This window comes from Poecilia latipinna, unplaced genomic scaffold (assembly GCF_001443285.1).
Source record: "Poecilia latipinna isolate Pla-1442-1.1 unplaced genomic scaffold, P_latipinna-1.0 Scaffold523, whole genome shotgun sequence".
NCBI lineage: Eukaryota > Metazoa > Chordata > Actinopteri > Cyprinodontiformes > Poeciliidae > Poecilia > Poecilia latipinna.
This window is the reverse complement of record NW_015113139.1, coordinates 63937-80444: the sequence shown is the minus strand read 5'-3', so window position 1 is coordinate 80444 and position 16508 is coordinate 63937. Positions and strand designations below refer to the sequence as shown.

Here is a 16508-nt window from a genome sequence, read left to right as displayed (position 1 = left end):
CAAATACCTCCCAGACGGGCGGTATCAAATGTTTTCGTCTTTATTATCAGACGCTGAAGGGAGAACTAGACGCCAAGCTTCCCACCATGGATAAGCTGTGCTCTATGAGCCAGGATCTGTTGTTCAGTGTCAAGAACAAAGAGGTCGCCTCCAAACTGGAGGCCAGACTGGACAGCTTTGCTCAGCGATGGGACCGACTGGTCCAAAATCTGGAGTTGAACATCTCCCAGGTAGGTTGGTCAAACTTTGTATTGGTTGATTTATTATTACACAAAGAAGCAAAGAATTTATTTTTGCATTTTACACAACAGCATCAATTTACAATTTCTAAGTAAGGGTAACTATAGTTTCTAAAAGATCCTGTTTAGTTTGTCTTTTTTGACAGTATGGCCATTATTCTGACATTTCTCAAAGGCCGCCATCACTTTTTAATCCAGTATGTTCAATAACAGAGGTTGAAAGCACAAAAGTACAATAAGAACAACTTGGCTGTAGTCCATTCAGCATTCCTCTTACCTGCATAGAAAACACATTTTCCCTTTTATTTACACCTTCTCTGATTTTGTTTTCTTCTAATAAACATCGGTGACACAGGAAGCAGCTAACTGCAAGGTTTAGTCAAAACGTGCTACAGAAGCCTGAGGCTGACAAATCCATCACTTCTTCCTGTCTGCCCAGCAGCAGCACTTTCCTTCCTTCCCTTGCTCCATCCTTTCCTCTTTTTTTAATCACTTGTCCATTATAATCAGTCAGATGATTAGCGTATTGACCTCTTCGGGTCGACACCTGGCTGTGAACACCTCAGTTTCCATGGCAGCATGGATGTTTCAGTAATTGTACTCAACGTTAAAAGCTCATTAGGCCGTACCTTGGCGAAATAAACATACACACAAAGACACAAAGGCAGGGAATTAGATCTTTCCCGTTTCTTCACCTGGCCTTTTTTTCCTCACCCTGATGCAGAACAGGTTCACCCTTTTCCCCACATTCACACCTGCAGCTTCAGGTTCAACTAAAACCACCGCCGCCTGGCTTGTTTGTCCAAATAAATTCAAATTTCTCCTCCAGCTTTCCTCGGCTGTCGGCACGACCAAGCAGTCTGAGGCCACCCAGTCGGTCACAGCGACCGTTACCAAGGTGACCACCAGGGAGAAGGTGTCGGCTTTGCGCCAAACTCGAGAGTCGCCGCCGCCTCAGAAGAAGAGACAAGTGGTGGTGGATTCTGAGCTCAGGAAAAGGTGAGTGTGTGTCCAGACTCCAGTCGTCCAGCAGGGATTATCTGCAAGACATTTTCTAACTTTATGTGACGTGTTCAGTTTCATGCATCCTTTTCTGCTCTCCTATCTCAGCAGGTAGGTGAATATAGTCAGATCTGGTCCAGTATTAGAAAGTAACGAGTAGATAATAAGGTATTCATCCCCCTTTACTATGTTGCCCCTAAATAAAAATCAACTCATATGTATTTCTGCTTTGTAGCGACTAGTCTGTTGCATTCCCATTCGTTTTCTTCAAACTTGTTTCCAGCCATATTTGATAGGGATGCACGATATTATCGGCATGGTATCGGTATCGGCCGAGATTAGCTTTGCAATTTAATATCGGACAACAGCCACTCCATCAAAATAACTCACTGATGTAAAGGATTGTGAAATTTGTTTGAGCATTGTCATTGTCATAGAGAGAGCAAATTTCATGAATAAATTTAAACATATTGCAAGTTGAAAGCGTTACATCGTTTTCAGTCTCCTTTTTTAGCATTTTGCATTTGGCAGCAGATCAAATTGACAAAGATAACACAATACTTTAATTCCACAGTAAAGAAAGCCATGTAGTTTAAGTAAGTAGGTTTAGGGATAAAATATCGGTATTGGTATCGGTTATCAACCGAATGAGTTTTGGTAAATCGGCATATTGGATAGCGCCCAAAAATCCAATGTTGTGCATTCCTAATATTTGATATATATTTATATTTATAGCATTTTTTTTTAACAACTGAAGTTAACCTGACTGGAAAACACACAATACTGCCCCTTTAAGAGAATTGTTGGCACCAAGGGGGAGAAGACAAAAAGCGATAGAGGAGCCGTCATGGCGCAGCGTTAAACCAGGATAATCCTGAATCTGCATGTCTGACTCCTACTGACCCAACACCTGAGAGTCTGATGCTCTCAGTTGAGCCATTATGGAACCATCTTCACCCAGTTCCTGTCCGCCTGTTAAAACAGCTTCTATCTTAGTTCCACAATTGCGTCTAGATTCCAGAAATCTCCTGTTTTTAAAGCTGTAAAATGGAATAGTTCATATAAACTCCAAACCGTTTAGCGCTTCACACTGAAGCGGCATTTCCAGCAAACTGAACATCTTGTTTCCGTTTTTGTCCTTCTCCCGCATGCGTCATGCCATCAGGTTTGATGTGGACTTCACAGAGGTGCACAGCTACATGACCCGCGGCGAGGCCATCCTGCAGAGCCCCGAATTCTCCGTGTCACGCAAAGACGGCAGCATTCAGGAGCTGCATGACAAAGTCCAGGTAAAAAAAAAAAAAAAAAAGAACAGTTTAGTGCTCAATGTGAGAATAATCCCCCACAGCGTTAGATTCTGCTGAGATCTGAGCTGCTGGGGAAGCATTACCCAGCTGGGGCTGGACGAGGTTTTACATCTCATTTAGCAGTCGGGCCTGGAAGGACTGCTGGAGCTGTGATTATGCAACAAGACAGTGTCAAACTCTGTTTAAAAAGTGTTGGTAAAGTGTTGCCCAGTTTAGTTTAATCAGTTATGCATAAAACATACTTTTAAAAGTTCTAAATCGAAACAGAAAACGACCCAGATAAGAGACAAATAGAAGCAGAAACGACAAGAAGGGTGAAAATCTTTAGGGAAGTTCAGAAGTGAGAAATAGAGGACACTGACCTCAGCTTGGATGTTTGATTTCGATCAGATTTACACACTAAAGACGGTGAACAGGTCTCGGATAAGAATGCAGATGGTATCTGACAACGCCTCATAAAAACCGCGCCCCAAATTAGCAAACCTAATGTCCCGAATAGCCACACATTCCCTTCGCTTGTCAGCCACAGAAACAGGGGGGAGCCATACTTCATGGAAGGTCTTAAAGACTTTACTTTTGTCACAAAGTGAGTTGGCACTTTATGGAGAGCAGAGTGTTAGAATGTAAAACTGTTACAACAACAATAACTGGTATAGATAAGTAAAAAACATGGCCGCTTGGTGTCTATCCAAAGTCTGAAGACGATGTAGAAGCATCCTGATAAAGCAGCTAATACCTCCTTTTTTTAATGCTCAGCATCCATCATGCCTGAGGAGTGAAACAGTTTCTTAGTGACGGTACAGATACTTAGGATAGCACAATTTGTTATCACGACAGGCCTTTGTCCTCTGTGTCGGTCCGTCCTGTGAAATGCCAAGAAAAACATTGAAGTCTGCGCTTCTAAGATGAAATCTGAAATTTTGGAACCCAGCTTTTCCGCCATTAATTACAGCCACCGCTCTGATGTTGAGCCAGTCAGCATCTCTCTGTTGTTCTGCTGTCGAGCTCGTCTCTCTCCTCCTCCGCTCTGTTTGCCACAGGCCATAGACCGAGAGCGGCCAGAGAAGTACAGGAAGCTCCAGGAAGCGACGCGCACGGCGCAGACGCTCGTCGAGCAGGGTACCCGCACACTCTCACACAGGCATGCACACCCGCCCCGTCTGTCCCCATGGCAACGCCTCCACCTGTCCCACCCTCCCCGCTCGTCTCCATAGAAACACCGACGGAGAAACACACAGCGAGAGGGGACAGAGATGGATTTTTTTGTGTCCTCACCTCTGTCCTTGTGTAATTGTTGGTGTCCCTGAAAGCAGAGATCTCAATTTATAGTCGCCTCTCATTCCAACAGTCTGCCAGGCCAGAATAACACTTTTAAAAGTCTTTCCCCTCCTCCCCCAAGCTGTTTTCCTTCCCAAAAACAAATCTAAATCAGAATACCCCCAAAAAAAAAGCAATACATCTGCGAAATTTTGATTAGTTTGGCATAGAGTTTGGTGCATATTGTATCGTTTATCATTTATCGTGATAAATGTCTGCCTGGTGAGAGTTTTGATTTATCATTGTCACAATAAATTCCAACTAACTGTTTGAAAATCTGCAAAACTGTTCATATTGTCAGGATTTATAGTCTTTACTGTTTCCTCAAATGTTTGTTCAGTGAAAGTATTAATAAGTACCAATAAATCTGAAAATCTCACATCACACTTCTCTATGTGACTGGTGTCTTTAAGAAGCACATTAGAAAAACGGGAATGTTTTTCAAGAGCATTATTTGTGTTTGTGGGGCTAAAATTGGTGTGACACACAGTCACAGTCATACAGTTACCTAAAAAAAAGACTTCATAAATAGTTTTTATTGTCACGTAAATGGTTACCATAATAATGCCGTCCTGTTGTGAGTTTTCCCATGTAAACATTCCTAAATCCTGCACCCGACCGCCTGCAGAGGGGAGCCGAGCCGATGACATCGCTCAGGCAGCAGAGCAGCTGAACCAGCGCTGGGCAGGATTCTGCGTCCTGCTGGCCGACCGGCTCACATGGCTGGCCTACCAAACAAAGGTACCAAACAACGACAAATTAGGACATGATGGAAATAATGTTTTTATTAGGTTGTGAAATCATTTTACATGCAAAGTCAGGGTTTCCCCCAGTGTATAATAAGCCTGGCGGGCCACCAGGCTTTACTTGTGAACCCACCAGGCTTAGCATTGCTTATTGATTTAAGATTTTTTATATATATGTTTGCATTTTTTAAGGTTTTATAGTTGGTTTTCAGATATTAATCTTCCAATAACACATAATTATCAAGCGATATTTTCAAATTTCCTGTCAACTTTAAACATTTTTTAAACTCAAAAACACGACGGGCTGCTGGAGGAATGACTGCCCTCACCCCAACCACCGGGCTTTGCAGGTTTTCTGGAGGAAACCTTGAAAGTAATAAATTATTAAAATAAAGTATTAAAAGTGAATTTCTTTGATACAGTGTTTATGTTAAACACATGGAAATAGAAGTCAGTTTTATCTAAATGGTGTTTTGGGGGTTTTTTTGTGCTGCAGGTTTTGGCCTTTTACAGCTTGTACGAGCAGTGTGAGCAGGCAGTGGACAACAGTGAGAACTGGCTCAAAGTGCAGGCACCTCCGGCGTCGGAGCCAGAACCTCTCAAAGTGCAGCTGGACCGATGTCGGGTGAGCGAGGCGACAAGAGGGTCCAACTCAGACGCTTTTCAGCCACCAAACACTACAATGTTAATCTCACCCCACACTACAACATCATTATCGATCTCTCTGTCTACTTCCTACATTTTTTTTCTTGTTCCTTTATCTTTTTTTACTTGTTTGATTCCCCCCACCCCCCTATGCACCTTGTCACAGCTTTATATTGTAAGTACTTCACTATCCACTCATTCTCTTTGGCTTAGAAAACTTTTTTTTCTGCTTTGTAGATCCTTTTGGAACAACTGCATTGCAAAAACACAAAATCCTCTTGAGTAATTTTGGTCTAGTTCCTGTTGCGAATGCCAAACTAACTTACAAATAACTTCCCAGCAAGATATAGGAGTTTGTTTCAAGTCAATAATTCCTTAATATTAAAGAAAAAGTGCTACTTTCATTGGCAGATTATTTAACTCATAAGACATTTTCCCATGTTGTAAATGAAATAATCTGCCAATCGATAGTCAATAATAAAAAAATCCTGATTCTTGGCACGCTTGCTGGAAAGTTACTTCGGAGTTAACTTTACCTTATTTCAAGTGCACTAACAGATTTACACTAGACCAAAAGTATTCCAAGACTCTTTTTTGTTTTTGCAGTGTGAAAAACCAGATCAGTGTTTAAAAGCAGAAACGCTTGTTAAGTTAGCTTCCCCATAGCTCCAGCTGCTAAAATTACAAATATTAGCTCTTTTATTTCGTACTTTACGAAATAGAAGAGCTAATTTGGAAAAAAATCAGAGCATCTGGCTGAAGAGATCATGTTGAGAAGAATCGACTTTTCTTTTGTGGAAGGTTTTTCCTCTCCATACAAACTGAAATGTGTGTCTAATGGCCAAAAGTTACAAGAAGTGTAACCTTATCGACAGCAGAGGCAGACAAACTTTTTACATACCAGCTTGATTATGTTTTGAATAATTAAACTAAAATTTGATGTCAGCACCGTGGTGGGAAAGAGTGTTTATTTCTTTATCGCTGTATTGAATCACCTTCCTGTTAATTACACTGTTAGATGCTTGTAAGCTGAGGATACTGATTGCTGCAGTTTTACAAGAGGAATTGATGTTTGTTGTTGCTGGATACAAGATTTGAGCTGCTCAGGGGTTTCATAATGTTCATGACTCGATTCACCAAGGCACAGGGAAGCTGCACTCAACCCCATGTCGCTTTACTGATCACAGTGGAGTGAAGTGTTCTCATGTAGTGTCACAAAATGTCAACCTGCACTGGCTAAACTCAGATATTTGTTTTTATATTGATTTGTATAATTTTTTGTTTTGTTTATTGTTTTAACTTGTTTATTCATTCTTGTTTTTCCTCCAACATTGAGATCTTCTAATAGATGCAGTGTGTCAGTACACAGAATATTACTGTAAAAATACAAAAAAATGACGAAAAGTTGATAATCACTTGTAGAGCTGAAACAATTAATCGTGAAGAATCGATTATTAAAATAATCGTCAGCAAATTCAGTAACTGATTAATCATTAATTGGAGTATACAGACTTAAAAAAGGTAATTTGCTGAAAGAACACCAGTAGTAATTAAACCAAAACCATTTTAAAGAAATAAATTATATTTTGCATTTGAGATGTTCTACCTATAGCAATTTAATTGCCTAATTTTACCTTCACTTGGTTAAAATACAGTAAGAAAATTCGGTAACACTTTATTTGAAGGGGGGTGAATAAGACTGTCATGATACTGTCATAAACATGACATAACAGCTGTCATGAACATGAATAAGCCTTCATGAATATTTATGACTGTTGTCATAAAGCGTCATTCAGTAAATTATGACATTTTTAATACAAAGTTGACATTATTCAAAATGTCTTTAAGACAACTTGACATTAACCAGGAAATCATTACTGTTTAAACTTTACCTTTAATAACATAAAGTTACCTAATTTTTAAAGTGCAATCAGTAATACTTTTATAACAAATTTATATCAGTAATGATTTATTGGTTAAAGTGAAGTTGTCATAATTTACCGAATGACGCTTTATGACAACAGTCATAAATATTCATGAAGGCTTATTGATGTTCATGACAGGTGTTATGTCATGTTTATGAAAGTGTCATGACAGTCTTATTCACCCCCTTCAAATAAAGTGTTACCGAAAAGTCATTATTTTTGATATCCAATTATTAATCAGTTAATATAAAAAAAATAAAATAAAATACTGTATTGGCTCCAATCAAGCGTTCACTAAAAGAATGCTGTTGTTTAATTTTAGGCAGTAAAATGTTTTTTTTTTTCTTAATTTAAAAATGGATTAAATTATTTATTTGCATCTTTAAATGTATTTCTAATATTGTGTAAAAAGAAAAAAGTTTAAGTGATAAAATGAAAAATCTGCAGAATATCCTGATGTTTTTATCCAATTAATCGATTAATCATCAGAATACTTGATTACTAGAATAATCATTAGTTGCAGCCCTAATGTTATAACACAGAAAACAGTTCTTAAAGGTGGTAGGTACATTTTCTAAACCTTGTAAAAGTGGTTTAGAATACAGTTCAGTCCTGATTCACACTCTTAAAAAACTTCCAAAGCAGAAGATAAATGTAACATTGTTAGCAGCTAACGGTTACAAGTTATGGAGTTCTTTTAGTGCCTACAACTTTTTCAGCTGCGCTACAAGGAATGTTTATTAGTTGGCTTCATCAAAACAGTTTTAAGCTACTTTTACTACAGCAAAAATAAATGCTTCAAACATAAATGTGACGATTTGTCAAGCTAAAGCTCATGTTCTTATCTAGCGTTCTTAAATGTAGCATATGTAGCTAACAAGATGTAGACAGTTGCAACCAGATAGCGGTTTCTTCACTAAAAAAAACAAAATCTTTAAGCTGTGCAAGCTCTTATTACACCTCTAGACCATTGATGTTTAAAGGATTTAATATTGTTGGGCATTGAAAGTTAAAATACTGAACTTTACAAGATCCAACAATGTTCAGGTTTTTGGCTTAAATCTCCTCCACTTTCCTCTGTCCTGTCACCAGGAGGAGATTGCTCGCCTGTCCTCCCTCCAGCCACAGGTTGACCTCCTGGAAAAGCGTCTGAATGAACTGAAAGACGAAAAGGAAGGCGAGGAGGACCCGTCCGCCTTTCTGGATGCCGACATCACTGCCTTCAAAGAACACTACCACAAGGTGCTGGAGGATCTGCGGGCCAGAGAGAGGCAGCTACAGCTCGGTGAGAACGGAAAGATGGTTGTTAGCCGCAACTTGTAGCAAATTGCAGCTCCAGGTGTGCCGTAGAAACTGTGCTTTTAGTCATCAATAACTCAGGTACATAGTTGTCAGCAGCTGCGTTTCCATTACAAGTTTGTGCAAAACTTTGTCAATATCCTCCTATCACTTCCTGTCATCTTCTTCTTGGTGGTTTGCGCCAGCGGCAACATCCGGTTGTTGACCATGTGAAGCTAAATACATCAGTTCTGATACAGCCACATCCCAGGGCCAAACGTTTTTTTTTTTACCGAAAAACGAGTTTTCCTTTGAGCAAATTGATTTTCAAAATGCCAAATTGCAAATACATGGTCAATGGAAACGCAACTATAGTTGAGAAACAAAGGGGGACTGTTTTGATTGATCAACTAACTGATTCATTGCCCGATTGTGTTTGTATTGGCTTATTGTTGGATTGCCTTTGGAGACACAAGGAAACAATAAAAAGGGCAGGAGTCCTTTTTGGCCTCTTGAAATGTTCTCGACAGCAACGACTCGATGCAGTTTAAACAGACGTAGCATCTGCTTTTGTCCTGTAACCATTTTCAACCAAACATTTGATTAAAAACACCCAGAAGGTGGAAGACTGCGTGAGCCTTTTCTGTCTACAAGCTTTGACTATCTTTTCAGCCTCTCTCTTCTTTTCTGCCTTCAGTTTTGGAAAGCTTGCCCCCAGCTCGATATAAAGAGACCATATCTGCATTGTTGGCATGGTTACAGCAGTGCGAAGCCAAACTTTCCATCCCATCAACAGCTGTTACCGAGTATCCCATTATGGAGCAGAGACTCAAGGATCTTCAGGTACTCTGCACACACCAGGACAATATGAAAAAAACCCCCGGAAATAATTAGCTTTTTTGAAGCGGCCAGTTTAGTAATGACTGAAATTAAAGTAAGAAAATAATAAGGAAGACATTTCTGTCTAGCCGTTGTGCCCATGACTTAATGTTCCACTTCAGAACTTTACAGACGTTCATCAGAATCATGAAAAACATAAATTTGGGGGTTTTAGTGCAATAAAGTTCCTTTTTCCAAAGTTTAAAGTTAAACTTTTATCAGAATTCTGACTTTTTTTATTTTTTATTTACATATCTGAATCATTTATGATCCTATCAAACAATTCTGTTGCGTACTGTTAGCAGGGTCTAAATTACCATCCGCTGCTAGTCAGATTCATTTAAATTTGGTCATGCTGCTAGCCAAAGTGGTGGGTTTAAATTGTTTACTGCGCTTCGTTTACAATTCTGCCTTTTTGACCACAAAACAATATGTGAAGAAGCAAAGAAAACATGCTACAAGCAGAATAATCAACAAGTTAGCGTTAGCCTGTCGTTTCCGGTGTAAAAGCTGTGGCTCGGGGGCCATTTTTGGCCACTGAAATAAAGTGAAGGGTGGTAAAAATTTGACCAGCAAAATAAAAAACAATTACTAACCCCAAAAATATTTTTTCTTAATAACTCAACAGTCCTTTTTAATGTTTTGGATCTTTAATAACATACAGATTTAATAACAGTTTGTGTGTTGTTGAGCAGCTAAAACAAACACCAAAGAATCACAGTAAACTATTTTTTTTTTGCATTTTTTATTTAATACATTTTGTAACTTGCAGTCTTAATTCATCCTTCAACAAAGATCCTGAGTAGAGCAAGATGCATGTTTACCTGAGGCTCTTTTGTAGCTGGAGTTCTTTTTGGAAAAGAAATATAACTTTGATTATTTTAGTTTGTTTTTCAGAGAGTCAAATCTTTAAGAATATAAAAATAATATGTTTTTAAACTATAAATTGTAAATGTAGTCTGTTCAGCTCACATCCATACACTGGATTATATATTATTTTTTTATGATCAGAATACCTGAAATTACATCATATTTTTTTGAGTTTGTTAAATTAATCACCTTACATTTGGTTTGTTTTTCAATTAAAATGTAAAAATTTTTATTTATTTACCTTCAGGTGATGAGCTGATTAATCTATATGACTGAATAATAATGATAATGATGACAGTAGGGCCGTTTATGTCCATTTCCCATCCCTAAAAAAAACCCAACATGGGGTTGATGTTTCTGCCAGACTGTGGAAGCCTGTAATCGCTTTTTTTACTATAAGTAGTAACATTTTATCGCCAGCAGTGATGGCAAACAACCAAGGCAGCCAGCGTGTAAAACGATGCTTCCTCTTGCACTTGAAAGTAGCAGGCAGAGGAGAGCATGGCGACCATGCATCATTAGCTGAAAGTTTGGTTTAAGCCTCCGACCTTGGGAGGAAACTGTGTGCATCTGACACAACAGGACGTTACCTGTAAGTTCATTATGGCGGTTGTTAGGGGTGATGGATTTTTTATTTTCCTCCAAATTATTCTTTTAACTACTAAAAAGAAGTTGCTGATTTCACTCTTGACTCATAATTAAAATACTTGGATGAAACTTTCTGAATAGCCCGTTTTTGTACCAACGAGGTTTAGTGGTTTGCTGCATTAATTCCATGACAAATGTTCGCAAAACTTTGACAGTATTCCGCTAATGTAGAAGGAAAAAAAATAATTTTGGAATTTAAAGTTTCCATCAAAGAAGAAACGCAGTTAAAATCACAGATGAATATGATTGTTCACTTGATAAGTCATTAAAAATAATCTTCTAACTACTTCCTGTTGTCATCTTCTTCATGAATATGGCCGAAAAAAACCCAAAAAACTCATCTGTCAGGCTACACGTTTTATCAAAAAATTTGTGGATTTTTTTTTATTTGTTATTTGATCTAATTCCTTTAAGCACATTTTAATTTAAACTGTAAAATAGTGGAAATATAGAAACATATTTCTGTATTTTATACATTTTTAATTTTCATTATTTGTAGCTACAAAAATTTGCATAAAGAAGCATTTTTTTTTGTGCAATTTTCCATCCACTCTTGTAGAAAAAAATCTGGATTTTTATCGCAGCATGAAAACTACGTCAGCCTCGACACAAAACCCGACAGAGTAACGCAATTTAATTCAGAACTTGTGTGTTTGTGAAGCCCAAACACAATCTTTGAGACAAAAACAGAAATCATCTTATGAAATTTGTTTCTTGTTTTGAGTTTGTATTTTATCAGTCAAAAAGAAAATAGAAAAATAAATCTACTTATAATGCAAACAGTCGTCCGGATTCACACGCCGTTCATTATGCGTACCTGGGAGAGGGGAATTGTGTGTGTGTGTGTGTGTGTGTGTGTGTGTGTGTGTGTGTGTGTGTGTGTGCTGTTTTGCTTAGGCCCTTCTTTTGGTAAAACCACTGACCTTGTTTGGACCTGAAGACTTTGTTGGAATCAAAAAGTTGTTTTTTTAGTATTTACTTGGGTGATGCATCAGAAATGAACACAAACCTCTTAACTATAATTTCTCCAATGTTTTGTTCAGGCTCTACAAAATAAAGTAAAAAATCAAACAAAAACACCCTTTATAAGGCTGGCTTTTTAACTAGGGTGTGTGTGTGTGCGTGCGTGCGTGCGTGTGTGTGTGTGTGTGTTTCTATCCACAACCCTGTAATTACAGGAGGCAGATGAGCAAAATCCCACTGGAGCAAGTTGCTGTCTTGGTTTATCTCTATATCTACCTAGAAACACACACACACACACACACACGTTCACACAGGGGTGAGAAAGTCATTACAATCCCAATTTTCATGCACGAAAGAACATTTTGTGACCCAACACATAACAATAATCTATATTTGCTTTCAAAAGGATACATTTTTCATATTAGTCGCATTGATTTGTTTTTATATTTCAAATGAAGTGAAGATTACATTGTAGCTGCAAGTGTGCATGGAGTGTGTGCGTGTGTGTATGTCGGCTAAATTTACTTTTACTGTAGCCTGAGCTTAATTAGAGTAGCAGATAATAATTAGGGATTCATCCTGCATGCTGATAAGCTTTTATTTATTCAGTCCAACTGTTTATCCTCTTGTAGCCTATAGCTCTCATTATATGGGAAATAAATGAGGTTTTTCCTCAGGTAGGGGTTCTTATTTTTATTCCCACACCTTTTTTTTTTTTTTTAAGAAAACATAGATTAAAGACGCCAGCTGAGATAAGTGAAAGCATGATCCAGATGGATTATGACACAGTGAATCCACAGCTCCTTAAAGGATTCATCACTTCCATAATTCAGTCATTAGACTCAACAGCATCCACTTTCACAAGAATTTTTTTTTTCTTTTTTGCAGTGCAGGGATGTAAACAGAAAGAGGGGATAAATGACTTTGAGTTGGTGTTCATTAAATCTGCAGATAGTTTCCCCCTGTTGTTCAGTACAAATGAATTTCACAATGCGAACTCGGTTAGAGAAAAGAAAGTGACTGGAGACATGACGTTCACAAAATATTCCGCTCGTGTGAAACGGGATTATTGAACTGCGTGACATAACTTTATGAGAGATGTTATCCGATTTGATTTTGTGGTGATGCTTAAATATGTCTGGGACAAACTGAAGGTCTGCATTGTGATGCTGATGAAGATTTTTCAAGAACTTAGTTTAAAAAAAGTAATCTCTGGATCATATCAGGTGAACATGTGGCTCTTAGACAATTTCTTGATTGTTAAAAATGAACACTAGAATCCTCAAAAAACTCAGCCAGGCCACAGTCTATTTGAAAAAAAAAATGCTCTGCAGCTCAGGACACGGCTTTCTACGGGTCATAAGGACCAAAAAGTTCCTTCAGGAATAAGATAAAGTTCCTAATTGGGTTTTTCAGAAGAATGCTTGTTTGGGGATAACTGTTAGCCAAAGGTTAGTTTACAGCCTTCCAACTACTTGCTGTAATTTATCATCTAGGGTGCTTTTCCACACTACTGTGTAATCTTACCAACCATTTTATTACTAGTTTCAGGTTAGACTTCCTTTTTACCTTCAGTAAGGTAGTTGGGGATCCCCTCTGCTTCTGTTTTAAATTAATTAAAGTGAAGGAGATTTTAATTCATCCAGACAAAACAAACATGAATTACCACCTCCCATCCTTATGGGTCAATAGATCTGAATATAACTGGCAATGCAGTAGTTATGTCTAATAAAACTTGAACCCAAAGGCGACATGCATGATGAAAATGACACAGGGCCTAAAATGGAGCCTTGTGGAACTCCACATGCTTTTGTTGTTTCCACGTGGTTCAAACTATGACAGGAGGAGTCTGAGATCTATGGTGTTAAACAGAGCAGAGTTTCCAGTTAGCAGCTGTTTTAGTGATTTGATAGCATTTAAAAACAGACTGGAACCTTTGAGAATTTCAATTATTGTCCAAAAAAATGTTTCAACCTGAATGAAATCATTTTCCTCCATAACCTTGGAAACGGCCCCATTGAGGATCAGCACCTCAGCTTGTTTAAAGGCAGCCTGCATTCAGAGACGTTTATCAGCGACAGAACATTTGACCCAACACAGCGGAAAACCTCTTTAAAAACAGAGTTTAAAACATTGAAGAGACTCTGAGGCCTCTGGATGTTTAATAAGGCAAGATTAGAGAGATCGTTTGACTTTTTATTCTTTAAAGCGTTTTGATAATTTAATCAGCAGTTCTTTTTAAAATCCCTAGAGGAACATGTCGTTATTTTCCATTTTCGCTCAGCTCAACTACAATCGCGACTCAGTGCACAAATGGATTGTTGCGATTAGACTCGACTGGAGCCATAGTGACCAAATTGTCTGTGCAGGTAAACGTAGAAGTGAGCTTCTCAACACCCGAGTTGAAACCAGCATCCAATCATTAAAAGCAGTGGGGAACTGTGAGGCAGTACAGTGAATTTATCTGACAAGAATGATGTGACTGAGGAACAGTTTTCACTGAAGAGAGGGAATCTGTAAATACAACAAGGAAATGATCGGAAATACCTGTTTGACAGATTTCATGAGACAACAAAAGGTCGAGAAAATCAATCGGATGCTCTTTGAGAACGGTTTGGAGATGTTCCTCTTTAGCTCCAACATGACTGAACGCCAGTGCACAAAATGTGTTTGGTGATTTTCATGGACAAATGGTTAAAATCTTCTAAAAATATACTCCTAAGCATTGCAGACTACATTCCAAGAAGAGTTAAAACTGTTGTAGCTGCAAAGGGTGGACCTAGGCCATATTAAATAAAAAGACAAGTGACCCAATACTTTGGGCAATTAGCGTATTTCACAGATGTTTTTACATAACATTTTTGATGGTGAATTAATGGTTGAGTAAATTCTTTATGTCTGAACCACATAATATAAAATTACCTCATGGAAATGCAAGCGTGTGTCTAAGTTCTCTACATTTCAGGCAAAATCATTTGGGGAGGGATTTCAAATAGTTCCATAATGCAAGCCGAGAAAAATTAAAGTAGCTAAATTTCTCAGTTCTGTAGTGCAGACACTAGAAATTGTACTTTATCAAGAACCTAATGTGGCGCACTTTTTCCAAAACTCTCTGACTCGAACTCTTTACACATTACGGTATCTGTGTGTTTGACACCATCTCAAAACTGGGCCCAGATTTCCCTCCGTGTGTTTATCACCACAAAGCAAAATGTCTTCCTACAGACAGGCCTCTTCACAACTTACTTTCTTGTTCATTTCTTTGTCTTCTCGGTCTCACGTCGTCCATCTCTGCCTCCCTCTCAGGCTCTCCAGGCGGCCCTGGCTGAACACCAGGGTGAGATCGACTACCTGACTTCAGCTGTTGAGCAGGTCTTTCAGAAAGCTCCACCAGACATCAGCCAAAAGTAAGACAAAGGAAGATCATACGTCATTGTAAGGGTAAAGGTAACATAGAGACAACGGTCTCAAGCACCTTTAGCTAAAAAATCAACATGATAAATAAAGGTGGGCAACTAAGATCCATATTGTGACGTTTAGGGAAACACAAAGACTTCAATGACTTGAATTTTGAAGGGACACTTTGGTTGACTGACAATCTGCGATGGCTACACAAGTTTCTCTTGTGTTGAAGGTATCGCCTAGAGATAGACGCCATAATGGCCCGCTGGAGACGACTGGGCTCCACTCTGACAGACAGCGTCCAGAGAATCCAGGAGCTCATGGCCAAACTGATGCAGTTTGAGGTGAGACTCAAGAGACGGATCGTGTTTTCAAGATTTGTGCAGACCGAACAATGTGTGTCTCCTGCTCTCACTTCCTGTCTACTTCTCTCTGCTAGAATGACGTAAAGACTCTGAAAAAGTGGATGGCAGATGTGGATGTGTTTCTGAACGAGGAGTGGCCCGCTCTGGGAGACTCTGAGGCTCTGGAGAAACAGTTAGAGCAGTGCACAGTAAGAAAACAAGTGTCCAGGCACGATTTTTGGATCAAACTGTCTCAATCCATAGATTCCTGTTCTTTGCGCGCTGTACCTTGACCAGGCTCTGGTGAATGACATCCACACCATCCAACCCAGCGTGAACGGAATCAACGAAGTGGGTCTGTACCTCAAGAAAGAAGCAGAACCACCCTTTGCCATCCACATCCAGAAAGAACTGGATGAACTGAACATGCAGTGGGAGAATGTATGCAAACAGGTACGCAACAACAACCACCACCACACACAAAGTCGTCTTCAAATTTCTGCCATCCAGTTTGCATTCACTTCCCTTCTCTGTGTAGGCCTATGCAAAGAAGTCAGCCTTGAAAGGGGGCCTTGACAAGACCATGGCGTTGAGGAAGGAGATGCAGGAAATGCAAGAATGGATAAACCAGGCCGAGGAAGACTATCTGGAGAGAGACTTCACATACAAGACACCCGAGGAGCTGCGCAAGGCAGTCGAGGAGCTCAAGGTGTGTTTGTCAATGTGTAAGATCACAAGACATGGAAAATTCAACCTTTATATTGATGATAATCCATGTAAAGATTGTTTCATTGTTGATGCCGTAAAGGACTCAAGGTATGCGTCCCAAACAATCAAAAGGAAGATTAATCCGAGAGTCTTAACTTTAGTTTCTGCTGTCCACTCTTGTCTCTAAGTTTTCTTGGACACACTTCTATGTGACTTGTGTCCAAAAGTCTTCACC

At 39.0% G+C, this 16508-nt stretch overlaps 1 protein-coding gene across 3 annotated transcripts in view; it reads left to right on the top strand.

Moving 5' to 3' along the window:
- Positions 1 to 16508, top strand: part of LOC106952535 (dystrophin) — a 180454-nt gene that overhangs the window by 126671 nt on the left and 37275 nt on the right. For all 3 annotated transcript variants that reach the window (XM_015040701.1, XM_015040700.1, XM_015040703.1), the window contains exons 18-32: positions 51 to 230; positions 1069 to 1238; positions 1317 to 1352; positions 2407 to 2530; positions 3589 to 3667; positions 4494 to 4606; positions 5108 to 5236; positions 5423 to 5431; positions 8274 to 8466; positions 9157 to 9302; positions 15126 to 15226; positions 15454 to 15565; positions 15661 to 15774; positions 15863 to 16018; positions 16104 to 16274. In XM_015040701.1, coding sequence (XP_014896187.1) covers positions 51 to 230; positions 1069 to 1238; positions 1317 to 1352; positions 2407 to 2530; positions 3589 to 3667; positions 4494 to 4606; positions 5108 to 5236; positions 5423 to 5431; positions 8274 to 8466; positions 9157 to 9302; positions 15126 to 15226; positions 15454 to 15565; positions 15661 to 15774; positions 15863 to 16018; positions 16104 to 16274 — 1833 coding nt within the window. The remainder of the gene's footprint in view (positions 1 to 50; positions 231 to 1068; positions 1239 to 1316; positions 1353 to 2406; positions 2531 to 3588; positions 3668 to 4493; positions 4607 to 5107; positions 5237 to 5422; positions 5432 to 8273; positions 8467 to 9156; positions 9303 to 15125; positions 15227 to 15453; positions 15566 to 15660; positions 15775 to 15862; positions 16019 to 16103; positions 16275 to 16508) is intronic.